Source organism: Patagioenas fasciata, chromosome 6 (genome assembly GCF_037038585.1).
Source record: "Patagioenas fasciata isolate bPatFas1 chromosome 6, bPatFas1.hap1, whole genome shotgun sequence".
Classification (NCBI taxonomy): Eukaryota; Metazoa; Chordata; class Aves; order Columbiformes; family Columbidae; genus Patagioenas; species Patagioenas fasciata.
Window position 1 is genome coordinate 14429884 of NC_092525.1, and position 14030 is coordinate 14443913.

Sequence of the window (14030 nt, forward strand, 5' to 3'; positions counted from 1 at the left end):
GCTTCAAAAATGCTGATCAAAACTGCTGACTTATCAAAGCTCTGCTTGTTCTAAGTGGTGTCGCATCAAACTACAACTGCTTTGCTCCCTAGCTGCCTTCTGCCAGGAAAAGTACCATCTGCGCTTCTTCCAAAGTGCTGTTCAATGAGTTACCACCAAACTCTTGGCACACGTGTTCCTTTTTTATACTAATCAACCAGTGGACCTGTTTTCTCTCACATACACCCCTCTCTTAACAGTCTGCAACCTGAGATTCTGTACCACCTCTTAATTAATATCCTTATTTCCTCTCCCCACAGCATTATCCAGCGATCCTCACCTTTCCATCTGAGGTGGTATTGATCCTGTAGTGGTAAACACGTCCTTCGTACCTGAGCGAGATGGACAGCTGCCCTGGGCTGCTCTCGCTTTCACGAACCAGGAAGCTGCCGTTGATGAGGCTGCTCAACAGATACTCTGCTGCGCTGCGGGACACTGGCCCGTGGTACCACGAATGCTTTTCCAGGCTGTTCACCGGCGTGATGTAGTTGCTTGGTACCCAGCCCTGCCCGTTCTTCGAACGTACCTCACTCCATTCACCATTCTGGTTGTAACCCAGGACTCGCAACTTCTCACCTATGACCAGAAAGAAAATAAGCACAGTGCAATCTATTAAGGGATACACTCACCATCAGCTGACTAAGCCTGGGTTTAACAATAAAAATCTGCAGCAGTGATCTTCTAACTACACTGCTTTATATAAAGTATTTATGAAGTAAAGTTAAGTTTCAGACAGAATACTTAAGATACTTTTCCTTAATTTTCTGCAGTGTGAGTGACTGAACTCAAAAAGCTTCCTGTAGTCCAGCTTTTTAGACTAGGACTTTTTTTCTTGGAGGGATGAGGGTTGTATCCTTCTTGAAGCCTCTAATGGCATGTGATTTAACAGAGTTCTACAGCAGGTCGTATCCTGATACACGTACTGAGCAGAAACAGAAAATCTCTGTGCATTTCATAATTCTGGATTTTGTCCCAGCTGAAAGTGCTGAATTTTGTTATCATCAATAATGCAAAGGTTTTCCTCTGTCCAGCCAGTGATTTGGAGAGCAAAGAGCTACACAAACCCGTATCTGTACCAGGAGAACTGCCCAGCAGGTGTCTCTCCAACCCAAGTGAGAGAGAGACCATCGGCTTGTAATCATAGGTTTAGAGAATAATCTTCTCTAACTGCATTCATTCCTATTCCTATCTGGGGACGGATTCTGTTCCCTGTTGCTAATTTTTCAATCTAGTAGCTGCTCTGCATTCACAGCCTCACCTTTGGTGATGCTGAGCGTGTTGTCGCCGCTTGCTACAAAATCGTAAAGTGCAACAAAGAGATTGGGGTCGCTCTCAGTGGCTCCGAGCAGGTTCTCCTTGGAGCTCCATCTGATGGCTTCAGTCAGTGCCTGGGGCTCGACATCGCAACCATAGGGGCGGTGCAGGGCCTCTGAAGAAAGAAGAGAAGAGGAAATTACTTTGTGTACAGTTGTGAATAGACCAAAACTCAGTGCACAGCAGAGCTGTTTATGGAGAGGGAACACCACACCGGCACATCTTAGATTGGTAGTTTTCAATACCCATTTTGCTGACTCTTGATCCTACAAGTTACTTCTAACAGGCTGGAGAAGGTGATTAACTGCCTATAAACCGAGTAGCAAACTATGTACATAAAATTTCTATTTAATATTTATTACATGATATATATTACTATTTGAAAGTATTTAAGCATTCACAGATAAAAAATGGATAAGAAAATAAAAAGCACTCTTTAAAATGATGTGAAGTAGCGAAGGAAACTTTTTAACACTGAAATGCTGTGTTTTATGTCTTCATCATTTCTGCGGCTGAAGCAGACAGCTTGCATCTGAAACCAACACTGCAAATACAGGTAAGACGGACTAAATTATGGTACATGTGATCTATAGGTTGGGACAGTAACTGATTCAGTATTAGCAGCAATTATGGTGATTGGTGATACATTTCAAGCCTGTGTAAAGAGGAAGTTGAAAACTGACAGGGACAGAAAGCAGCAGGGATGGTGCCAGGTATTTAGTACCTGTGTTTCTGAATAGCCAGGCAGTTCTGTTTGGCTTTTTTAATGGACAATTGATGCAAATTTGATAGCACAAGAGAGTGGAGGGAAAGAATCAGACCTGTTTTATAGACAAAAGAAAAAAGGTCTCCAGTCTCTGTGATCACAAAAAATAATCTAAATACACAGGGTTTTTGGAAAAAAATGTAGTAAAAAGCAAAACTGTCTGAACACTTCATTGGTCTATGCCAAGACTATCATTGGCTTTCTAACCTGCAGAGAGGTTTTCCAGGAACATGTAGCAGAATAAATTTCAATATTAAGACAAAAGAAAGAGCAGTGATGCAGTTTCATACATGTGGGCTGCTCAAGGGGGCAAAAAATATGAAGGGGTAAAGATATAAATATTTTCTCTGATGGTACAACTGACACAAGTTCCTGTCTCAATATGTATTTCCAAATTCTCTTGTTGAACTTACTTACGGAAATTCACTGTAAAAATATTTCATTAAAGGCACTAAACGTAAAAAAGTCCTCTTTAAAGAGCTGGCTGCTTTCTTCACTTTAAAATCATTGCCTTGGCCTGTTTCTGAGGGGCTGAGAAGTCAGGCTGAGGATATTTTTAAGCAGACCATGGCACCAGACTGTGTGTATATAATGTCCTCCCCTTCCTGCACTCCTGTGAGATTTACATTCATAAGCGAGAGCCCGTCTATAAGGCACTTTAAAAGAGAACAAAGAGCTCCAATGCAATACAGGACAGGAAAACTGAGAAGTCAGTGAGACACAAAACAGGAAGAGGCCTGTGCCAAGTAACAGGCAAACTGATGCCAAATCTGTGTCCAGGACAGAGCTCAGGCCTGGAAAATGAGGACACGGGGGTTCCCGGCAGCTACATGCAATTTTGCTACTGTATTGTGGGTACATGACAAAGTAAATGGTTGAGCTTTGTTCTGCTTTGTTTTTAAACATGTAACTAAGTGGCTTTTCACTGCATTTCTCATGATCATTCAGAGTTATATTGCTTATATAACCTGCTCACCTCATAACTAATTAATAACCTACCTCCCAAGCCTCGCTGAAGTAGCACCCTAGTTCTCTTAGCAAGGACAGAAGTGACTAGAGACATTAAGCTACCAAAATGTCACTTCTGATGGCATTGTCTGTGGATACAATATTCACATACGCTTCTCATTCCTAACCATCAAACACAACTAGTTTTACAATATACTAACCCATCAGACTGTGTGCTATCCTGGGAAAGAGAGGAAATCCCAGTGTCTGCTCAGCTACCTGCATTACTATATTATAGCAACATCCCGCTGTTATTTTTTTAGGGTTAGGTATGTGCATATGCATGTCCAGTTGTGAAGTGCCAGGAAAGAACACCCATTCCTAAATCCAGCTCTCTTTATGGAGTAGAAATACATATTTAATTAAATAATACGTTCTTTATATTCCTACAGTGAATTGTGCTCAGTGCCTTAAGCAAAGTCACTCAGCAGATGTGCTATACAAGAAATCTGACTCATGCATCTCTGCTAAGGAGCAAATGCAAAATTAAGCAGTGTTTCCAAAAAATATCCCACCTTTCACTCTTACTTCCAGTTAATAGATCTGCCAAAATGTGAAAGACTTTAAACAAAAATATGTGATTTAAATCAAAGTCTACTTTAAGTTTCTTTCTCGAGCCAAAAACGCTCATGAACTGAGCCCCCAACCCCTGCTTACCAGTCAGCACAGAGCTCAGCATTTAACTGTGCACTCACTGGTAAAGCCTGAACCAGCCAAATCTCAGCTCAGCTTCAGAGCTGCTGCAGCAAAGCCCGGGACCAGCTAAGCCTGCCCAGGCTGATCCCAGCAGCGGTCACTTCGGCCAAGTCAAAACCAGCAGAGATGTCACCTGCTGCTTAGTGCTGAGCAGCTCTGCCCACACGAAACCGCTTGTGGTAGCTGTGCTGGGTTGCCAGCCAGGATTCAAACAGATGTGGGGCTACCATGGCTTCCTCGGGAATGCCTGGGAGGCCGGCACATGTTCTTAACACCTACTTTATGTACAAAACAAAAAAGCCAGCAGAAATTAATGTTTGATGAGGAGCTTCAATCACTTAGCTACAGTGCTTACCTAAAAATCACATCACCTAATATCAAATGCTTTTAAGAGTTCACATCTCACTAACTTCCTTCACTTTCATTTTTAGAGTGACTTGGATGCGTAAGTAACTGTAAAGGTTATCCAATATCTACTAAAGGAGAGTTTACCAGGGCACGAGAGTACCTACTGCAGGTTACTATTACATAATAATCTAGGCGACTCAATACGGTGTGGGATCTATACCATCCAATATGTAAGGATATGGAAGGTCAGAGAAACGTGATAATCACATAGACCTCATTAAGGAAAAGAAGATAACCAAAGTGGATCGCAAATGATACTAATCCAACTGAATAGTCTGCAAGTTGTATTCACATCAAGAGTAAGGAAATGAGCTGGGAAGTTCTGTTTTATACCAGCTCCTTTTAAAGGCTAACTATAAATCATATAGTACCACTTTCATTTCCTATACAGTGGAAAACCTACATCATCATTTAGTGTACAAGTAGTTCACGGTCATGCTGCACCCATCTCCTTCCTTTCCTTTATTCCCACAATACAATTGGCCTCTCTCCGGATATAAATTCTTTTCCTATTCAGTCCACATGTAATGGGTGTTTTGTCCCCCACCCTGTGCTGCCAAATTACCAATCTCTTTAGTCCAAGAGCAGGAGGCAGTATATACTAAATCTTAAATTTCAGAGTCACATCAAGTGCTGAAGTGGTGTCTAATTCTAAAATACTGTTCATAAAAATGAAGCATTTCAACAGTCCTAAAACCTGCATAAAATCAGGCAATCTCGGTCCTGCCCATGGTTGATCTCATCCTACAAGATAAAGAGAGACTTGAGAGGACCCACATCCTCCTCAAAGCACTTAGAGAGATACGGGAAAGGAATAGCACAGCATTACAACCCTGAGCATCATACCTGTGAAACTCACGCCAGGCTCAGAGGCTTCCTCGCGAAGGCAGCAGAGCAGCTTGCCCTCTTTGCCGTAGCTGCTCGACTGGAAGAGGACGGTCCCCACAATCATGCTGCACTTCGCAACAAACAGAAGAGGCTGTTTGACCTGAGAAGTCCTGGGCTGCCACTGCCAGCGCAAACACCGCCACACGCAGACGATCACCACTCGCAAGGCTGGAGGCCAAAGAAAAAGCGAGTGCTGCCGAGAGGGCAAAGGAGTAACTGGGAAAATGAAGCTGTGGGTTAACTTGGTTATTAGCTGGAAGTGAGGGTGGAGCTTCCCAGGGAAGGCAGGACAAACAGAGGATGTGGGGACTGCAAGTTGAAACAGTTTTGAGATGAGCTATAAAGACAGAGTTTTGTGCCGCTAAGAGTTAGGCAACAAAGTGTTTGGGAAGAAAGCAAACAGTTTCCTTGGAGAAATTCCTCTGTACGAATTACAAAACAGATCACCCATTAAGGGGACCGCCCAGATTGATTCATTTTCCACTCCACATGCCATTGCTAGCGCACTACTTACATGAATCAACAGGAAACAATGCGAGTGAATGAAAATACACATCTAAGAGGTGTACAAGCACTGAGCAGGTAAACACTCTTGAACATTTCAGGATTTCAGAAAGAAACAGAGAGTAAGAGCAGTACAGTATGCCCACTCTGCGCTGTGTATTTGCTGATTTAGTAAGACTCAGGACAGCTCTCCAAAAGCGGACCAACAAATTACCTCTGAAAAAAACATATGATTTGCTGGATGAATTCTCTAAAAGCCCTAGTTTCCTAGCAAATGCTGTATGGCTTGTAGCAGGACAGGTTCCTCCTAACACAGGGATAAGGAAGGGTTAAAGAACAAACCAATCTCATACCTGGGAGGATGGCGTTTTTCAGGGGGAGAGGAACTGCTGCAGCCCACCAAGGCAAAAAAAGCGGCATTCTATAATCTGTGAACCCCACTGTGCTGTGAGAAAGGCAGCTGCACTTCATGATGAGGACTCACATCAGGCTAAAGGTAAGAAATAAGCAACTTGGCTTGTTCCAAATGTTTGAGTTTTGTAAGGCTGTGGATGTATACAAACACTATATAAGACTGTGGATATGCTGTGCTGGCAAGGTGGTGTTTTTCCCTTTATGGCCTGTGACATGAGTTGTTTCTCCCTCCACCATCACCTAATGTATTGTAGAAAAAATAACCAGACAAAGAAAATGCCTTAGGATACTCACATACTGTTGTCTTGCTAAAGTTCTGACAGGTGGGCAACTCTTTTCCTCCTCCTCCAACCCCAAGCTCAGTAAATCCTGCAGCATGCTACCCAGCAGTTATAGGTTGAGATTCCTTTATTTATGAGCTCCTAGGCTTTATCTCTTTTCCCCTTTATTTCTGCCTCTTGCAATTTATTTTTCCCCTTTTATTGGCTCCAAGCACTCTTAATTACACTGGTATTTGTATCAACCTTAGTTTATCTGTTAATGCACAAAGAATAAGCAGGATTTGTAGGGAAAAGCAGCATATCCTCAGAAACATGTGGATGAGCTTTGTGACAAACATGCTTTTCAGGTGCATCTGAACTGGTTCCAGGAAATAACAAGCTACATATGGATTTGTGACTAAATTAGTCTTAGCTGTGATAGTTAACAACCTTAGCTGAAATAAATTCACTTGTTAGTTTAAGATACAACAGATAAGTAACAGGTATTTGGAACAAAGAAGAATTAGCAGAAAGTTAGGTTGGGTTAATAATGTAACTTGTAAATATATCTGTTGAACTCATCAATTTTAGTGCCTGTCAGAAGAACATCCTTAGCCAAAGCTCAATGACTGGCTGGTCTGTTAATGAGCTCCTGGTGGGAAACAAGTCATGGCCAGCACTGGCATTACGGGCAAGTAACATTTTACCTGCAAGTTTACTAAAACAGGGCAGTTCTGTCACTGCACCCTTCCAGCCACCACCCTCCTGAAGGTATTTTCTCAGGGGGAGGGATATGGGGTGTCCCTGTACAGCGTGGAGCTGGTCATAAGGTCCTGTCAAATGCACCCAGGCTGAATAAAATCAGGCATCTTTCTACCTTCTAGATGAGCTTTATTTCTTTCACAAGCGATTTTCCTAGATAGTTATTTTACACTGTAGGCCATCACCTTGACATCTGCATCCACCACATCTGCATCCTGTTCCTATTCCCTTCACAGTAAGTGCACAATATAAAAATCTTAATTTTGGTATTTTCAACTTCCTCGGTGGAAGAATCCATGTTTCAGGCAAAGCAGCTCTTCAAGTTATTCCCTGTGGTGCCCTTCAAAGCCATTTCCTGAGAGTGGTTACCCTTCCTGTGCAACTCATCCATTTAAAAGCATTTCTCTAGTTCTTCTAGCAGTAGGAAAAAGTTGAATGTAAGGAAATCTTGCTGACTATGCTGCTTTGAAACATGGAGTTCAGGGAGTGTCCAAAAATTCTCTATGCTCTGAACTTATGAACCAACTGTCCATGTTTCTTAATCAAACAAAATAATGTGTAAATGGAAATACAGCTCTGAAAAGGGTTTGGTTGTGTTGACAGCAGGCCAAAGTGACTGGTTTGTCAATGGAAGGGAGACAAAGAAAAGATTATAGGGTAAACACTGGTTGTTGCATAGAGTCCCAATCTGGTATGTTAGCATTTTAAATAAAAAAAAAACCATAGGGTGTACACACATGGTGTTCTATCTTCTGGCTTCTCAAATGTGCCTTTTTCAGAAAGGGGTGCTTTAATACAAGGCCACCAAGATCCCCCCATATGCCACATCTTTCACTTTCTTTTCACTTTGAATTTTCAAACTACTGATACAAATAGCTGTGAGGCTATTTTGCACACAGACTCATTTTATTTGCTTTTAAGACTACCAAAGAATAGGCACTGGTCACTTCAGAGCACAGAAAGTAAACCATCAAGTAACTAATGACTGCCAGTATAACTGCTATTTTCTACCATCTTCAAAACATACGTCACTTTACATCACTAGACTTCAAGATCTTTACCCAGCTTGTTAGTGGGAGGATTTCTGCCTTAGTGAATACAAGGAAACAAAGTTGATAACACAGCAGCAAGTGGGTTTCCTATTTTGCTGACACGATTGGAACAGTATCAAATTCTACAGCAGCTTTGTTTCTGAAGCCAAGTCTCAGCACTTCCTACTAACCAAAAATACTCAAGGCAAACCAGTGCTGAGCAGGCCAAGTTCCTGCTGTCTAATAATGTGGTAGCACAGAAGCAGACCTATGAACTTTCTTTACCCTTTAACAGACTTAAGCCCTTACCTAAACAGACCACCTAGAATTTCTGCTGACTTACATGTGGCCGTGATAAACACCAGTTTAAAAGGGTCAGATAGCTTGCATATGGCTTTGGTAAAATGCAGGCAACCTAAGTAAATGCCATTCCTAGGTGTTCCTCTCCTGGAAGCGATCAGACTCCTAACAACGTGGTTTGCTTGAGCTGAGCACAGATCCATAGTTAGTCCTGGGGCCTCCCACAGAGCGGTGCAAGGTTTAAGTACTGTAAACAACCCACTAATTAAACCCAAGAAATACAGCTCCAAGCCAAGAACTTGGGATGGGCAAGGAAGAGGTTTCTAATTATGGTCCCAGGCTGGGAGAGACAGAATGGGAGGAGACTTCAGAGTCAGTGACAGAATTGCATCATGAACAGCTCACATCATATAAAAAGAAATGTTTCAAGCCAAGCCAGTAGCACTGTATTGCCTTAATTATGAAAATATCACTTTTATTAACCTTTTCTATTTCAGAGATCTTTGGTATTAAAGAGAAGCACATGGAGAAACCTAATAAGTTCTCCTACAGTTCACCTCTTAAATGCACATTTATTTTGCAACATGACAAACAGCTGCATTTATTCATGGTTAAAATGGTAGCTCTTCACCTACAAGACATGCTTTTTGGCTAGCTTGATTATAAAAATCCAAGGTAAACAGGGTTTGGGTTTCTGCCGTCAATGAATTTTAATTGGTAGAAGGAGAGAGACAGAATGATCTCATCTAGTTACAGCAGTGTATGAATTCATGACCTTGTCTACCTGGACACGACAAGAGGTTAGCTGTGTTAAGACTAAAACTGATGTTGATAGAAGGAATTACCTTTATTCTGTTCACTGGTTCCAATCACCCTCTTCCTTTGTTATTAACGCTACCAAACATTCCAAGCTGTCCCTTAGCCCCTCTCCTCAGATGTCAGTGGTACATAGGTGTGTACCGTTTCTCCCAATATCAGCCTAATGCAGCACTTCCCTGCTTTTTCTCCGCTTCCTCGTGCTGAAGTAGTATATTTTTAGTACAGAACCCAGAATGAAATAAATCAAGTTTAAGGTCCAAGGTATTCATTTGAAAATCTTCCATTCAATGCAAGATGCATAAATCGCTTCATAAATCAGCAACTGTATAGGCTGTGAGTGACCAAACCTTCTACTGCAGCCTTTGATAGCATTTCTATTTTAAGAGAGAATTTCAAAGTAGATAAGTATTGATCATCTTCAGTACAAATGCTGCTAACCCAATAGAGTGGCTCTCATTACCTCCAAGACTTTCTGTCCTCACAGAACTCTGGCAGGAAAGTCACTCTGGGATAAAGGCAGATAGCAAAGTGATGTAGGTTTTTACATGCATTTAAATATAGTTTAGGGTGAGGAACTCAGGAGCACAGGAGAGCTGGACCTAACAATTATTAAAAGGCACAATGGATGTTTCCTGTCACAGTACTGGGAATGGTAGTAAGCACCAGAATCCACTCAAAGTACCAATCTAACTTCTTTGAATGTGCCTCTGGGTGAGGAACCAAAACACAATGGCACAACAGATAATAAGAAAAAGACTCTCCTGAAGTGAGAGATTTCAATGTAAAGTGATATATTAAAAAAAAGCTACAAATGTAACCTCTTCTCAAAATCCTGAATACTGTATCAAAATGTTTGCTACCTTAATTACTAAGGATTTGTTCAGCTGCTATAAATCTAAAAAGCTTTGCAATTGCTGGTAGCTAGAAACAGAGACACCCACCGATTTAAAATGCTCTGTATTACATACCCATTTCCATTGAGTACTGAGGTGATGAAGTTCCAGTCTTTGTTCCTCTGAATTCTGCCTACACTGGACAGTAACTACTCCCACAGTAACAGTTGTAGGGAAAGGAGTGCTATGATTTCAAAGATAACTGGGAAACTGCATACATGCAGATCAAAAGTCTGTCTGGCATTCTTCCTCTGCCGTGCTAAGTTCCAGTAAACCTCTCCAGGATGAAGGTAAGGAGGATTAGGTCACCCAGTCCTTCTCCAGGAAAGGTGGGATGGCCAAACATTATGACAGCTTACAGCAAGTCATTTAGCACTTTGGTTTCATTGGTACTTTGGGAGAGAAGTTGCTTAATGTGGATTACACTTCAACAGAATTCCTGAGGTGTGATCCTTGTGGGTCCCTTCCATTCAGGACATTCTATGATTTATACTGGTGAGATTAAAGTCAAGATATCATCTAATTCTAAGCAAATCAAATGAATAGCTATTTACTCACAGTGTTAAGACGAACATTAAGTAAGAGTGCTTCTGCAAAAAGACTACTTGCAAAATCGTGGTTCAACCAAGCCCTAAGCAAGCCACAAATACCTACACTCAAAGTCTAACTGGTGGGAGGTTTATTTTGCAGATGTAAAGCACTAAGTGATCGGACCTTCGAGTTAACATGACATAAACATCCAAGCTGCTTTCCCAGTGACATAATTAGATATTATTAGAAGTTCTACAGTATTAGGCCCTCTCCTTAGACTCAGCACCTGGAACAATGACCACATTAATCTGTTTTTCAGCTGGCTTTTTGAAATTTATTTTTATCCTTCCTAGTTAGAGGGAAAACTTGGAAGGAGAGGGTACAGCCTAACTCACTGACCGGTAATCCCGCAGGAGTGAAAGAAAACATCTAACAGCCCAAATTTCGGCTGATGTCACAGCTTGAGGCCCAAGTAATTATTTTTGCAAGTGCCTTGGACAGGCAGCACTGCTTACCTTTCGGAGGATATTCAGAGGGCAGAGCTCCCCAGGTGAGCTGATACAGCTTCAGTTTCCAGTACATGAGTTTAATTTTTTAATGGAATCCCAAAACGCTTGTTAGCACAGATGCGACTTCTCAGTTCCATCCACCCACACTGAATATGCAGCAACTGCCAAAGCTAGAGTACTTCTGTTTAAAAAAAAAAAAATTCTCTAGCTAAAAATAAATCACGACGCTGTCACCCTCATTTGTCAGCAAGCAATATGCTGTTCAAGCCATTGTCCACAGCCATTTTCTTCTCGTGAACAAAGAAGGGCTTTCCTTTTATAAAATATTTACTTCGTTAGACTAAAATACTCTTGTGATCTTGCCTCCTTTGAAATCTATTTGTCTTAGAAAATAAACCAGCGTTTCCTTTTCTCCAAGAAAAGCCGAGCTTTAGCATGAATACTTGCCCAAAAATCACATGCTGTCTTGTTAACAACAGAACCAGGGAAAGCTCTTAATGTGGGTCCTTGTCAGGAGATCCCCAGAGTCCAACATTCAGCTGAGGGACTTTTAGTTGTCTTGCTGCTCCTCAGCCCTATGAGCTGATTCACTTTTTGGGGGAGGCAGCATGAACATGCACGTATGAGGTCAGAGAAACACGTCCAATGCACTAAACTTAGCTCCTGGCTGCCGTGCCGCTTCCCAGTAGCAAAACCCAGACTTGTCACTTGTCACTGGCTCCGCGGAGCAGACAAGGGGCTCCATTCACCAGCCCCACGTCCAACAGCTGCCAAATAACCGAGTAACACAAACCCAGGGCTCGGCAGGAAGAGAATTCCAAGCTCAACCCCAGCAGCTTCGTAGTTTCAGGCTGTGTCGCTACATTTGCTGTCTCAAGTCCACCAACAGCGGTGTTTAGCCCTCGTGCATCTGAGCTCAGTATTAAGACAAGAATGTACTCATAGAAATAACTTTGTTTTTTTAGAAAAGCCTTTCTAGGTTAAGGAAGAACTAATAGAGGAAGGAAAAAAAATAAAAGTGAGACTGTGCAAGTTCAATAATCTATTCTAAAAGTCATCAAACCTACAAAAAAGTCATTGTTTGAGTTGCTGGTGTAGTGATAAAGTCATTTTTATTACAAAGAAGGATAACTGTAAATTAGTAGACAAAGATTATTAATGAGTTGAGTGGATGTGGATTGAAAATGCTAATTCAATTAAGTGGGTTTCTGACTGATATTATTCAGTAGAGATCTGGGGTTTTTGACATAATACAAGAAAAACAATGTTTTAAAAATAACTGAAGAGAAACGAGGTTAGTTGATATATTCAACTTGAAGGAATTTTATGCAGCTAAAATACAAACATATTTTATACATATCTGCCTCTGTAGTGGCAACACCTACTGTAAAGTTAGGCACTGAGATTATTTTTTCTTTTTAGGAAATACAAGTACTTTTTGATGGTTAATATCAAAACTACAGATCATCTAAAGGAAGCGTGATAGGGAAAACAAGTCCCGCGCCTCAGGTTTAGCAGAACGCTTATATGTTATAATAGCAAGTCAGTAGCTGACAGCTGGGATTCTTCAGTCATGTAACAACCACCACTCTGGGTCACAGCCCAGTGTCCTGTCACTACCATTGCCAACAGAAGCTGCCTGGGCAAAGGGTAATGGTATTATTCCAGAATACTTCTCAAACCTCCAAGAGGTTGTATCTCAAGGTCTTTCTGAGCCAAACCTGGCATTGTTGTAATTAAATTTCCCAACAACATGCTGCTTGTATTATTTTACCCAGTTGCTGTTTGAAGTAATGCAAACTAAACATTCTGGGACGATATTTTTTTATGTGATAAGTTATGAACAACTCAACTGCTCTTATTTCTTTTGAAGTTCCTCAGTCTGTATAGTGGCCACTGCCAAATGATCACTACCTGTTGGTGCTTTCCCCACCACTTGTGATCTTCACAGGCCTTTACCTTATTCTGCCTCCACCACCGCTCCTCCAGGCTGAAGCATTTGTCTTCAGCACTCTGATGTTGTTATTGCCTTTGGTCACCTTTAAACAGTCCTCCTTTGACATTTTTCTAGCTCTACCATACATTCCTCTAGAAACCTAGATCAGAATTGCATGTCATATTGAAATCACAGCTTTGTACAGTAGCAGAATTATATTTTTCTATTCCTAATGCTCTGCTTTTTGGACTATAATTCTAAATATGGTAATGATACTGTCTTATTACAGCTCAAAGATTTATTTCTACTGTTGTAGTAGTTGGCTTGGAGCTAAATACCTCATATGAAAAGCTAGAACCATTTTCTTCCACATACTTCCACCAAATTTCATATCATTTCAACCTGCAAGATCCTCCTGTAGTTCTTCAGTCAACTTCTGTATCTCCTGTCTTTAACAAGTTGATATTATCAGCAACTTTATCTTGCTATTCGCTTTCTTCCTCTTCACATCATCTCTCATAGTCTATTAGCAGCTTTCAAGCAAAAAACAGGTGAGTTGAAGAAAAGTTAGAAAGTTGAGTACAAGACATTTTCTTCATTCCTGTTTGATAGCTTTTTCATTTCTAGCACATTTTCACTGAACAAAAACATTATGCCTTTCAGCAAGTTATATACTATAATCAGTGTTTAGTACAGTGTATGATCTGGCTAAATCATCAGATACTGCTATCCTATAGTGAGGAGCACTTTAAAAAAAAAATAAATATTAAAATTACTTTGTAAGGAAACTATTGAACTAGAAGACTGGTTAAAGAAGGTGTATTGCAGATTTATCTCAATTTGTCAAAAGACAAATCCCCACAAGAGCCAAGATCTGTTGCTAATTTACAATGTTAATCTGAACACTAGCAGTTTGTTTTTCTACAGCACTGCAAAGATTTCCTCCTTGTGC

The 14030-nt window shown here is 41.0% G+C and overlaps 1 protein-coding gene across 6 annotated transcripts in view; it reads right to left on the minus strand.

Moving 5' to 3' along the window:
* Nucleotides 1–14030, minus strand: part of ABL2 (ABL proto-oncogene 2, non-receptor tyrosine kinase) — a 48328-nt gene that overhangs the window by 14763 nt on the left and 19535 nt on the right. For 3 of the 6 annotated variants that reach the window (XM_065841856.2, XM_071809985.1, XM_071809984.1), the window contains exons 2-3: nt 1298–1468; nt 320–615 (exon numbers count right to left, since the gene is read on the minus strand). In XM_065841856.2, the coding sequence (XP_065697928.2) occupies nt 320–615; nt 1298–1468 (467 nt within the window). Of the gene's footprint in view, nt 1–319; nt 616–1297; nt 1469–5077; nt 5342–11148; nt 11758–14030 lie in introns of those variants that run through there. The other 3 variants (XM_071809986.1, XM_065841857.2, XM_065841858.2) reach the window with 2 other exon arrangements.